This window comes from Anomaloglossus baeobatrachus, chromosome 6, assembly GCF_048569485.1.
Source record: "Anomaloglossus baeobatrachus isolate aAnoBae1 chromosome 6, aAnoBae1.hap1, whole genome shotgun sequence".
NCBI classification, from domain to species: Eukaryota; Metazoa; Chordata; class Amphibia; order Anura; family Aromobatidae; genus Anomaloglossus; species Anomaloglossus baeobatrachus.
In genome coordinates, this window is record NC_134358.1 from 14065301 (window position 1) to 14079295 (window position 13995).

The following is a 13995-nucleotide window of genomic DNA, read 5'->3' on the forward strand; positions in this document are numbered from 1 at the left end:
TCTCTCTTTTTGTAGATTATTATTCTCAGCTGCCCCTTCCCCTCGCCCCCGCAGTCTCTCTTTTTGTAGATTTTTATCCTCAGCGGTCCCTGCCCTCGCCCCCGCAGTCTCTCTTTTTGTAGATTTTTATCCTCAGCGGTCCCTGCCCTCGCCCCCGCAGTCTCTCTTTTTGTAGATTATTATTCTCAGCGTTCCCTTCCACTCGCTCCCTCAGTCTCTCTTTTTGTAGATTATTATCCTCAGCGGTCCCTGCCCTCGCCCCCGCAGTCTCACCTCGCTGTAGTCTCTCTAACACACTCTGCTGTTCACAGATAACGCTCTCCAGGCTCTCAATAAGAGTCATCTTGTCTTTCATCCGCTGATTGCACGCCTCCCGTAAACTTCTCAGCTGCTTCTTTCGGCGGCGCTCCTCTCGATGCAGCTGAGCGCGGTACTCGCGAGCCTTCCCCTGTAGACGTTGCATCTGGGAGTAATGCTCCAGGAAGGTGATGAGGTGAGACATAACCACGAGGAGCGGGGACGATGGCTGCGGAGCACAACAGTTACAGACCTCAGCCATGCCACAAAGTATGTACACCCCATGTAATACACTCTGGTAAGTATGTACACCCCATGTACAGGGACAGGCACAGTCACATCACCCAGGGAGACAGCACAGGGGCAGGCACAGTCACATCATCCAGGGACACAGCGCAGGGACAGATCCAGTCACATCACCCAGGGACACAGCACAGGAACAGGCACAGTCACATCACCCAGGGACACAGCACAGGGACAGATACAGTCACATCACCCAGGGACACAGCACAGGGACAGGCACAGTCACATCACCCAGGGACACAGCACAGGGACAGATACAGTCACATCACCCAGGGACACAGCACAGGGACAGGCACAGTCACATCACCCAGGGACACAGCGCAGGGACAGATACAGTCACATCACCCAGGGACACAGCACAGGGACAGGCACAGTCACATCACCCAGGGACACAGCACAGGGACAGGCACAGTCACATCACCCAGGAACATAGCACAGGGACAGGCACAGTCACATCACCCAGGGACACAGCACAGGGACAGGCACAGTCACATCATCCAGGGACACAGCACAGGGACAGGCACAGTCACATCACCCAGGGACACAGCACAGGGACAGGCACAGTCACAGGGACAGGCACAGTCACATCACCCAGGGACACAGCACAGGGACAGGCACGGTCACATCACCCGGGGACACAGCACAGGGACAGGCAGAAGTTGTTGTGCAGGTTAATTACCCGATGTGTGCTGCAGCTAAATGTGCAGAGAGCAGGGAGCAGCGCACAATGCTTAGCGCTGGCTCCCTGCTCTCCTAGCTACAGCACACATCAGGTTAATTAACCCGATGTGTCCTGCAGCTACACGTGCACAGAGCAGGAGCCGGCACTGACAGGGAGAGCGGCGGAGGCTGGTAACAAAGGTAAATATCGGGTAACCAAGGACAGGGCTTCTTGGTTACCCGATGTTTACATTGGTTACCAGCCTCCGCAGACGCCGGCTCCTGCTGCCTGCACATTTAGTTGTTGCTCTGTCGCTGTCACACACAGCGATCTGTGCTTCACAGCGGGACAGCAACAACTAAAAAATGGCCCAGGACATTCAGCAACAACCAGCGACCTCACAGCAGGGGCCAGGTTGTTGCTGGATGTCACACACAGCGACATCGCTAGCAACGTCACAAAAGTTGTTCGTTAGCAGCGATGTTGCTAGCGATGTTGCTTAGTGTGACGGGGCCTTTAGTCTCTACAGAAACTGTCCTAGGCTATGTGCGCACTAGAAAAGTGATTTTTCTCAAGAAAATTTCTTGAGAAACTTCTGGGAGTTGAAGATTACCACACCTGCATTAAAAAAACGCACCAAATCCGCGGGAAAAAAGCATGCGTTTTTGCCGCCGTTTTACCGCGGTTTTGCCGCAGTTTCTACGCAGGTTGGTCCCTGCGTTTTTTTTATGCTGTAACTACTGCAATAAATAATATAGATAATAGATAGATAATCAATAGACAGATAATGGATAGAGGGAAAGATGGATAGATGAATAAATAGATAATAGATAGATAGATAGATTCCCCATTGGCTGGGAGAGCAATGCAGTGACCTGAGCTAACATCAATAGCCCAGGTCACTGCAGGGCATGACAAGTGCTGCTGTCAGGAGGATAGATGAGATCATTACCTGCTGTGATCATCTACTGTACTGCTGACGTCAGCGCTGTCACTGACATCTATGCCCGCCGCGTTGTCAGCAGTATCGCGAGAGCCCGTGACGTCACAGCTAGTGACAGTCTCGGGCCGCGGGCATAGACGGCAGTCACAGCGGTGACGTCAGGAGGCAGGAGATCGTCACAGCAGGTAATGATCTCATCTCACCTCCTGACAGCAGCGCTTGGCATCCCTGCGGCTGCACGCACTGCTGAGTGTCAGTGTCTGCCTGCACTGCAGGGTGACAAGCTGCTGACACTGCGGGCAGACACTGACACACTGCGGGCAGACACTGACACTGCTGTGCGTGCAGCCGCGGGGCTGGAGCGCGACACAGACTGCACGGGCACCCGCTGGACGTCACACGGAAGTGCTTCTGTGCGGCGTCCAGGGAGTGTGATGTGTGTTTACTCTGCTCCGCTTCCTCTTCCTGGCATAATGACATCACTTCCTGCAAAACCGCAGGGAGCGATGAGCATTACCACAGGTAAATCGCGGCTATACCGGGGGTATACCGTACATCATTTGCTACCTGCGGTATACCCCCGGAATTTCGCGATTACATTACAGTGACTGGAGTGAAATTCCGGGGGTATACCGCAGCTACCTGCGGAAAATAATGGACATGCTCATTTTCTCAAGAAAGTTTCTTGAGAAAAATCCGCAGCGTGCGCACAGCTATTTTTTGTTCCCATAGGTTTTGCTGGGAAACGTCTGCAGAGAAATTTCTAATCTTTCTCAAGAAATTTCCGCGGCAAATCCGCGGGTAAATCCGCGGGTAAAACGGCCTAGTGCGCACATAGCCTAACTAAAGTCTCTAATGATCTACTAAAAGCTGAATCTAATGGTCCCTACTCCCTGCTGATCCTCCTGGATCCATGCAGCATCGGACATAGTGGATCACCAGCTCCTCCTCACTGTGCACCGCTCTATCAGCCTCAGGGACACCGCCCTCTACTGGTTCTCCTCCTACCTTTGTCACCTTCAATGATTCATCTGCTGGCTCTTACTCTTCTAATCTTCCTCTTACTGTTGGGACCCTCCAGTTCCAGTCCTAGGCTCCCTCCACTTACTGTTGGGGTTCCTCAGAGCTCAGTCCAAACCACCTACTCTGATTTTCTGGCTTTCTCAGGGTTCAATTCTCGGTCCCCTTCTCTTACTGTTGGGATTCCTATGGGGTCATTCTCGGTCCCTTTCTCTTACTGTCGGGGCTCATCAGGGCTCAGTCCTAGGTCTCCTCTTACTGTCAGGATTCATTTCTAGGTCTCCTCCTTTTACTGTCATGATTCCTCAGGGGTCAGTCCTATGCCCCTTCTCTTACTGTCGGGGTTCCTCAGGGCTCAGTCCTAGGTCTTATAGTACTGTAAGGATTTATTTCTAGGTCTCCTCCTCTTACTGTCAGGGTTCCTCAGGAGTCAGTCCTAGGCACCCTACTCTTACTGTCGGTGTTCCTCAGGGCTCAGTCCCAGGTCTCCTCTTACTGTCAGGGTTCCTCAGGGTTCATTCCTAGGCCCCCTTCTCTTACTGTCGGGGTTCCTCAGGGCTCAGTCCTAGGTGTTATCTTACTGTCAGGATTCATTTCTAGGTCTCCTCTTACTGTTAGGGTTCCTCAGGGTTCAGTCCTAGGCCCCCTCCTCTTACTGTCAGGGTTCCTCAGGGTTCAGTCCTAGGGTCCCTCCTCTTACTGTTGGGGTTCCTCAGTGCTCAGTCCCAGGCCTCCTGTTACTGTCAGGTTTCAGTTCTAGGTCTCCACCTCTTACTGTGAGGGTTCCTCAGGGCTCAGTCCTAGGCCCCTTCCTCTTACTGTCAGGATTCCTCAGGGCCCAGTCCTAGGCCCCTTCCTCTTACTGTCAGGGTTCCTCAGGGCTCAGTCCTAGGCCCCTTCCTCTTACTGTCAGGGTTCCTCAGGGCTCAGTCCTAGGCCCCTTCCTCTTACTGTGAGGGTTCCTCAGGGCTCAGTCCTAGGCCCCTTCCTCTTACTGTCAGGGTTCCTCAGGGCTTAGTCCTAGGCCCCTTCCTCTTACTGTCAGGGTTCCTCAGGGCTCAGTCCTAGGCCCCTTCCTCTTACTGTCAGGGTTCCTCAGGGCTCAGTCCTAGGCCCCTTCCTCTTACTGTGAGGGTTCCTCAGGGCTCAGTCCTAGGCCCCTTCCTCTTACTGTTGGGGTTCCTCAGGGCTCAGTCCTAGGCTCCCTCCTCTTACTGTTGGGGTTCCTCAGGGATCAGTAGAAGGCCCCCTCCACTTTTCTACACCGCCCCTATTGGACAAACCATTAGTAGATTCAGTTTCCAGTACCATCTCTCTGCTCATGACACCAATTATACACATCTTCTCCTGACATCACAATACCAGGGATAATGTGTCAACTGTCTCTAACATCATGTCCTCCCTCTGTATTGCACTGAATCTCTACTACAAAACTGAATTTCTCGTGTTTCCCCCTCTCCTACCCTAAAGGCCCTGTCACACACAGAGATAAATCTGCGGCAGATCTGTGGTTGCAGTGAAATTGTGGACAATCAGTGGCAGGTTTGTGGCTGTGTACAAATGGAACAATATGTCCATGATTTCACTGCAACCACAGATCTGCCAAAGATTTATCTCTGTGTGACGGGGCCTAACTGTACCTCATATTACCATCTCCTTGCGGTTCCACCATAACTCCGCAGAGGCACGCCCGCTGTCTTGGGGTAATACTTTATATTTGACACAGAGCTTTACGTTGGTCCCTATATCTAATCAGTCGCTCCAGAATCTGACCTTTGCTCATATTTTAAACTGCAGAAACTCTTACTTTACTGTCGCTCTTATTCTTTCACTCCTGGATTACTGCAACTCTCTACTGATTGCTCATCCACTTACAGAACTGTCTCCTCTCCTCTCCGGCCTGAATGCAGCAGCCAGGGTCGTATTTTTCTAATTCCTCCATCTTGTGATAATCATTGCACTGGATACCCATCCGCTATACATACAAAATAAAACGTATCCCTCTCACCTACAAAGCTCTACTCTCCTCCCTCATCTATGTCTATCACTCTATCCGTCCTCTCCACAGTTCTGCACCGTCCTACATCTCCTCCCTCACCTATGTCTATCACCTACCCATCCTCTCCCCAGTTCTGCACCACCCTACATCTCCTTCCTCACCTATGTCTATCACTTTACCCATCCTCTCCATTGTTCTGCACCGCCCTACATCTCCACCCTCACCTATGTCTATCACTCTACCCGTCCTCTCAACAGTTCTGCACCACCCTACATCTCCACCCTTACCTATGTCTATCACTCTACCCAAAGTTCTGCATCGCCATACATCTCCTCCTCATCTCTGTTTATCAGCCAACTGTCCTCTCCACAGTTCTGCACTGCCCTAGCCCTACATCTCCTCTCTCATTTCTGCCTATCACTCTTCCCAACATCTCAGTTCTGCACCTCCCTACATCTCCTCCTCATCTCTGTGTATCACACTACCCGTCCTCTCCAGAGTTCTGCATCGCCCTACATCTCCTCCTCATCTCTGTCTATCACCTACCCGTCCTCTCCACAGTTCTGCATCGCCCTACATCTCCTCCCTCATTTCTGCCTATCACTCTTCCCAACATCTCCAGAGTTCTGCACCTCCCTACATCTCCTCCTCATCTCTGTGTATCACTCTACCCGTCCTCTCCAGAGTTCTGCATCGCCCTACATCTCCTCATCTCTGTCTATCACCTACCCGTCCTCTCCACAGTTCTGCATCACCCTATATCTCCTCCCTCATTTCTGCCTATCACTCTGCCCAACATATCCAGAGTTCTGCACCTCCCTACATCTCCTCCTCATCTCTGTCTATCACCTACCCGTCCTCTCCACAGTTCTGCATCGCCCTACATCTCCTCCCTCATTTCTGCCTATCACTCTTCCCAACATCTCCAGAGTTCTGCACCTCCCTACATCTCCTCCTCATCTCTGTGTATCACCCTACCCGTCCTCTCCACAGTTCTGCACTGCCCTACAGCTCCTCCTCATCTCTCTCTATCACCTTCAGTAATGCCGATGCCAGTGTCCCCACATTTTCCCGCTTCCTCCTCTCGACAGGGACACCGGCGCACTCGCCCTCCCGGCTGCTCAGTAGTAGCATCTGCTTCCATCCTCCCTGTCGGCTCCAGGGGCCTACAGGTCTCCTAAGAGTGGGCACCTCCCTGATAAGGCATCCTTCCCTATGGGAGGTACCCCAGCACGGTGCTCTTACTGCAAGAGACATGCTGCTAGTTGTCAGGTCCCATTTTCCGTTCTCTGTATCCTGTGTCCGTTCCCTGTGCCTGCTAACCTGTATCTGTGTTCTAGTACCTGCTGAACCAGCCGTCCAGCCTAATCCTGAGCCTGGTCCTGCATCTTTGACCACTGGGGTCAGCTGCCACATCATCGTGATATTCCCTGGAGTAGCACCCGGCAGCTACCTTCTAGCACAAGCCTAACTTCACCATCAGAAGCTCTAGTGAAGAGGAGGTAGTCGCTTAGTCACGCTCCTCCCGGATATGCCGCTGTTGTGGCCTAGTGGGCCCACACCCACCAGAGTAACATCCACCTGTCCTCTCCATGGTACTGCATTCCCCGCGCATGACCCCGGTGTAATATGCACCAGAAAGTATGTGCCCCTACTGCTCAAAAGGATGCAGTGATGATGGTAAAATGAGATGTCACCTTGTCTGGACTCATGGCTGACGTTTGATCAGATGCCGATTCCTGCTTAAAAGATAAGAACTCGGAGAGAGGAGAGCTGATGTCCCCCAGGATCGGATCCTCAGACCCAGCAACGTCGTCCTCTGACTCGGAACTCCCGCTACTGTCATCAGTGCCTGCAGGATGAAATCCAAAGACAGATGGTCAGAGATAAAAGATGTCAATTCAGACGCCCAAAAAGCCAACTTCTGTAATAAACCAAGGCAGGAGTCCGCTCCCCACCTGCCTGATCCTCTACTGTAATAATACACTCACCGTGGCCAGATGATCAGGAGTCCGCTCCCCACCTGCCTGATCCTCTACTGTAATAATACACTCACCGTGGCCAGATGATCAGGAGTCCGCTCCCCACCTGCCTGATCCAATACTGTAATAATATACTCACCGGAGCCGCATGATCAGGAGTCCGCTCCTCACCTGCCTGATCCACTACTGTAATAATACACTCACCGGAGCCAGATGATCAGGAGTCCGCTCCCCACCTGCCTTATCACTACTGTAATAATACACTCACCGGAGCCAGATGATCAGGAGTCCGCTCCCCACCTGCCTGATCACTACTGTAATAATACATTCACCGTGGCCAGATGATCAGGAGTCCGCTCCCTACCTGCCTGATCCTCTACTGTAATAATACACTGACCGTGGCCAGATGATCAGGAGTCCGCTCAACACCTGCCTGATCCTCTACTGTAATAATACACTGACCGTGGCCAGATGATCAGGAGTCCGCTCCCCACCTGCCTGATCCTCTACTGTAATAATACACTGACCGTGGCCAGATGATCAGGAGTCCGCTCCCCACCTGCCTGATCCACTACTGTAATAATACACTCACCGGAGCCAGATGATCAGGAGTCCGCTCCCCACCTGCCAGATCAACTACTATAATAATACACTCACCGGAGCCAGATGATCAGGAGTCCGCTCCCCACCTGCCTGATCCTCTACTGTAATAATACACTCACCGGAGCCAGATGATCAGGAGTCCGCTCCCCACCTGCCTGATCAACCACTGTAATAATACACTCACCGAAGAGAGATGATCAGGATTCCGCTCCCCACCTGCCTGATCCACTACTGTAATAATACACTCACCGGAGCCGGATGATCAGGAGTCCGCTCCCCACCTGCCTGATCCACTACTGTAATAATACACTCACCGGAGGTAGATGATCAGGAGTCCGCTCCCCACCTGCCTGATTACTACTGTAATAATACACTCACCAGAACCAGATGATCAGGAGTCCGCTCCCCACCTGCCTGATCACTACTGTAATAATATACTCACCGGAGCCAGATGATCAGGATTCCGCTCCCCACCTGCCTGATCACTACTGTAATAATATACTCACTGGAGCTAGATGATCAGGAGTCCGCTCCCTACCTGCCTGATCACTACTGTAATAATACACTGACCGGAGCCAGATGATCAGGAGTCCGCTCCCCACCTGCCTGATCCACTACTGTAATAATACACTCACTGGAGCCAGATGATCAGGAGTCCACTCCCCACCTGCCTGATACACTACTGTAATAATACACTCACCGGAGCTAGATGACCAGGAGTCCGCTCCCCACCTGCCTAATCCACTACTGTAATAATACACTCACTTGAGCCAGATGATGAGTACGCTCCCCACCTGCCTGATCCACTACTGTAATAAAACACTCACCGGAGCCAGATGATCAGGAGTCCGCTCCCCACCTGCCTGATCCACTACTGTAATAATACACTCACCGGAGCCAGATCATCAGAAGTCCACACCCCACCTGCCTGATCATCTACTGTAATAATTCACTCACCGTGGCCAGATGATCAGGATTCCGCTCCCCACCTGCCTGATCACTACTGTAATAATATACTCACCGGAGCCAGATGATCAGGAGTCCGCTCACCACCTGCCTGATCACTACTGTAATAATATACTCACCGGAGCCAGATGATCAGGAGTCCGCTCACCACCTGCCTGATCACTACTGTAATAATATACTCAACGGAGCCAGATGATCAGGAGTCCGCTCACCACCTGCCTGATCCACTACTGTAATAAAACAGTCACCGGAGCCAGATGATCAGGAGTCCGCTCCCCACCTGCCTGATCCACTACTATAATAAATTCTCACCAGAGCCAGATGATCAGGAGTACGCTCCCCACCTGCATGATCACTACTGTAATAATATACTCACCGGAGCCAGATGATCAGTATTCCGCTCCCCACCTGCCTGATCACTACTGTAATAATATACTCACTGGAGCTAGATGATCAGGAGTCCGCTCCCCCCCTGCATGATCACTACTGTAATAATACATTCACCGGAGCCAGATGATCAGGAGTCCGCTCCCCACCTGCCTGACCCACTACTGTAATCATACACTCACTGGAGCCAGATGATCAGGAGTCCACTCCCCACCTGCCTGATCCACTACTGTAATAATACACTCACCGGAGCCAGATAACCAGGAGTCCGCTCCCCACCTGCCTGATCCACTACTGTAATAATACACTCACTGGAGCCAGATGATAAGGAGTCCGCTCCCCACCTGCCTGATCCACTACTGTAATAATACACTCACCAGAGCCAGATCATCAGAAGTCCAGACCCCACCTGCCTGATCCTCTACTGTAATAATTCACTCACCGTGGCCAGATGATCAGGATTCCGCTCCCCACCTTACTGATAACTACTGTAATAATATACTCACCGGAGCCAGATGATCAGGAGTCCGCTCACCAACTGCCTGATCACTACTGTAATAATATACTCACCGGAGCCAGATGATCAGGAGTCCGCTCACCACCTGCCTGATCACTACTGTAATAATATACTCACCGGAGCCAGATGATCAGGAGTCCGCTCACCACCTGCCTGATCCACTACTGTAATAAAACAGTCACCGGAGCCAGATGATCAGGAGTCCGCTCCCCACCTGCCTGATCCACTACTATAATAAATACTCACCAGAGCCAGATGATCAGGAGTACGCTCCCCACCTGCATGATCACTACTGTAATAATACACTCACCGGAGCCAGATGATCAGGATTCCGCTCCCCACCTGCCTGATCACTACTGTAATAATACACTCACCGGAGCCGGATGATCAGGAGTCCGCTCCCCCCTGCATGATCACTACTGTAATAATACATTCACCGGAGCCAGATGATCAGGAGTCCGCTCCCCACCTGCCTGACCCACTACTGTAATAATACACTCACTGGAGCTAGATGATCAGGAGTCCGCTCCCCACCTGCCTGATCACTACTGTAATAATACACTGACCGGAGCCAGATGATCAGGAGTCCGCTCCCCACCTGCCTGATCCACTACTGTAATAATACACTCACTGGAGCCAGATGATCAGGAGTCTACTCCCCACCTGCCTGATCCACTACTGTAATAAAACACTCACCAGAGCCAGATGATCAGGAGTCCGCTCCCCACCTGCCTGATCCTCTACTGTAATACTACACTCACCGGAGCCAGATGATCAGGAGTCTGCTCCCCACCTGCCTGATCCACTACTGTAATAATACACTCACTGGAGCCAGATGATCAGGAGTCCGCTCCCCACCTGCCTGATCCACTACTGTAATACTACACTCACCGGAGCCAGATGATCAGGAGTCCGCTCCCCACCTGCATGATCCACTACTGTAATAATACACTCACTGGAGCCAGATGATCAGGAGTCCACTCCCCACCTGCCTGATCCACTACTGTAATAATACACTCACCGGAGCCAGATGACCAGGTGTCCGCTCCCCACCTGCTTAATCCACTATTGTAATAATACACTCAATGGAGCCAGATGATAAGGAGTCCGCTCCCCACCTGCCTGATCCACTACTGTAATAAAACACTCACCGGAGCCAGATGATCAGGAGTCCGCTCCCCACCTGCCTGATCCACTACTGTAATACTACACTCACCGGAGCCAGATGATCAGGAGTCCGCTCCCCACCTGCCTGATCCACTACTGTAATAATACACTCACTGGAGCCAGATGATCAGGAGTCCGCTCCCCACCTGCCTGATCCACTACTGTAATAAAACACTCACCAGAGCCAGATGATCAGGAGTCCGCTCCCCACCTGCCTGATCCACTACTGTAATAATACACTCCCCGGACCCAGATGATCAGGAGTCCGCTCCCCACCTGCCTGATCCACTACTGTAATAATACACTCACAGGAGCCATATGATCAGGAGTCCACTCCCCACCTGCCTGATCACTACTGTAATAATACTTTCACCGGATCCGGATGATCAGGAGTCCGCTCAACACCTGCCTGACCCACTACTGTAATAATACACTCACCGGAGCCAGATGATCAGGAGTCCACTCCCCACCTGCCTGATCCACTACTGTAATAATATACTCACCGGAGCCACATGATCAGGAGTCCGCTCCCCACCTGCCTGATCACTACTGTAATAATACACTCACCGGAGCCGGATGATCAGGAGTCCGCTCCCCACCTGCCTGATCCACTACTGTAATAATACACTCACAGGAGCCATATGATCAGGAGTCCACTCCCCACCTGCTTGATCACTACTGTAATAATACACTCACCGGAGCCAGATGATCAGGAGTCCGCTCCCCACCTGCCTGATCCACTACTGTAATAATATACTCACCGGAGCCAGATGATCAGGAGTCCGCTCCCCACCTGCCTGATCACTACTGTAATAATACTTTCACCGGATCCGGACAATCAGGAGTCCGCTCAACACCTGCCTGACCCACTACTGTAATAATACACTCACCGGAGCCAGATGATCAGGAGTCCACTCCCCACCTGCCTGATCCACTACTGTAATAATATACTCACCAGAGCCAGATGATCAGGAGTCCGCTCCCCACCTGCCTGATCACTACTGTAATAATACACTCACCGAAGCCAGATGATCAGGAGTCCACTCCCCACCTGCCTGATCCACTACTGTAATAATATACTCACCGGAGCCAGATGATCAGGAGTCCGCTCCCCACCTGCCTGATCCACTACTGTAATAATATACTCACCGGAGCCAGATGATCAGGAGTCCGCTCACCACCTGCCTGATCACTACTGTAATAATACTTTCACCGGATCCGGATGATCAGGAGTCCGCTCCCCACCTGCCTGACCCACTACTGTAATAATACACTCACCGGAGCCAGATGATCAGGAGTCCACTCCACACCTGCCTGATCCACTACTGTAATAAAACACTCACCGGAGCCAGATAATCAGGAGTCCGCTCCCCACCTGCCTGATCACTACTGTAATAATACACTCACCGGAGCCAGATGATCAGGAGTCCACTCCCCACCTGTCTGATCCACTACTGTAATAATACACTCCCCGGACCCAGATGATCAGGAGTCCACTCCCCACCTGCCTGATCCACTACTGTAATAATATACTCACCGGAGCCAGATGATCAGGAGTCCGCTCCCCACCTGCCTGATCACTACTGTAATAATACTTTCACCGGATCCGGATGATCAGGAGTCCGCTCCCCACCTGCCTGATCCACTACTGTAATAAAACACTCACCGGAGCCAGATGATCAGGAGTCCACTCCCCACCTGCCTGATCACTACTGTAATAATACTTTCACCGGATCCAGATGATCAGGAGTCCGCTCAACACCTGCCTGACCCACTACTGTAATAATACACTCACCGGAGCCAGATGATCAGGAGTCCACTCCCCACCTGCCTGATCCACTACTGTAATAATATACTCACCGGAGCCAGATGATCAGGAGTCCGATCCCCACCTGCCTGATCACTACTGTAATAATACTTTCACCGGATCCGGATGATCAGGAGTCCGCTCCCCACCTGCCTGACCCACTACTGTAATAATACACTCACCGGAGCCAGATGATCAGGAGTCCACTCCACACCTGCCTGATCCACTACTGTAATAAAACACTCACCGGAGCCAGATAATCAGGAGTCCGCTCCCCACCTGTCTGATCCACTACTGTAATAATACACTCCCCGGACCCAGATGATCAGGAGTCCGCTCCCCACCTGCCTGATCCACTACTGTAATAATACACTCACCGGAGCCAGATGATCAGGAGTCCACTCCCCACCTGCCTGATCCACTACTGTAATAATACACTCACCGGAGCCACATGATCAGGAGTCCGCTCCCCACCTGCCTGATCACTACTGTAATAATACACTCACCGGAGCCGGATGATCAGGAGTCCACTCCCCACCTGCCTGATCCACTACTGTAATAATACACTCACAGGAGCCATATGATAAGGAGTCCACTCCCCACCTGCCTGATCACTACTGTAATAATACTTTCACCGGATCCGGATAATCAGGAGTCCGCTCAACACCTGCCTGACCCACTACTGTAATAATACACTCACCGGAGCCAGATGATCAGGAGTCCACTCCCCACCTGCCTGATCCACTACTGTAATAATATACTCACCGGAGCCAGATGATCAGGAGTCCGCTCCCCACCTGCCTGATCACTACTGTAATAATACTTTCACCGGATCCGGATGATCAGGAGTCCGCTCAACACCTGCCTGACCCACTACTGTAATAATACACTCACCGGAGCCAGATGATCAGGAGTCCACTCCCCACCTGCCTGATCCACTACTGTAATAATATACTCACCGGAGCCAGATGATCAGGAGGCCACTCCCCACCTGCCTGATCCACTACTGTAATAATATACTCACCGGAGCCAGATGATCAGGAGTCCGCTCCCCACCTGCCTGACCCACTACTGTAATAATACACTCACCGGAGCCAGATGATCAGGAGTCCGCTCCCCACCTGCCTGATCACTACTGTAATAATACACTCACCGGAGCCGGATGATCAGGAGTCCGCTCAACACCTGCCTGATCACTACTGTAATAATACACTCACCGGAGCCAGATGATCAGGAGTCCGCTCCCCACCTGCCTGATCCACTACTGTAATAATACACTCCCCGGACCCAGATGATCAGGAGTCCGCTCCCCGCCTGCCTGATCCACTACTGTAATAATACAC

The 13995-nt window shown here is 51.9% G+C and overlaps 1 protein-coding gene across 1 annotated transcript in view; it reads right to left on the minus strand.

Moving 5' to 3' along the window:
• Nucleotides 1-13995, minus strand: part of LOC142316956 (uncharacterized) — a 100968-nt gene that overhangs the window by 54965 nt on the left and 32008 nt on the right. The window contains exons 3-4 of the mRNA XM_075352782.1: nucleotides 6921-7075; nucleotides 274-526 (exon numbers count right to left, since the gene is read on the minus strand). Of these exons, the coding sequence (XP_075208897.1) occupies nucleotides 274-526; nucleotides 6921-7075 (408 nt within the window). The remainder of the gene's footprint in view (nucleotides 1-273; nucleotides 527-6920; nucleotides 7076-13995) is intronic.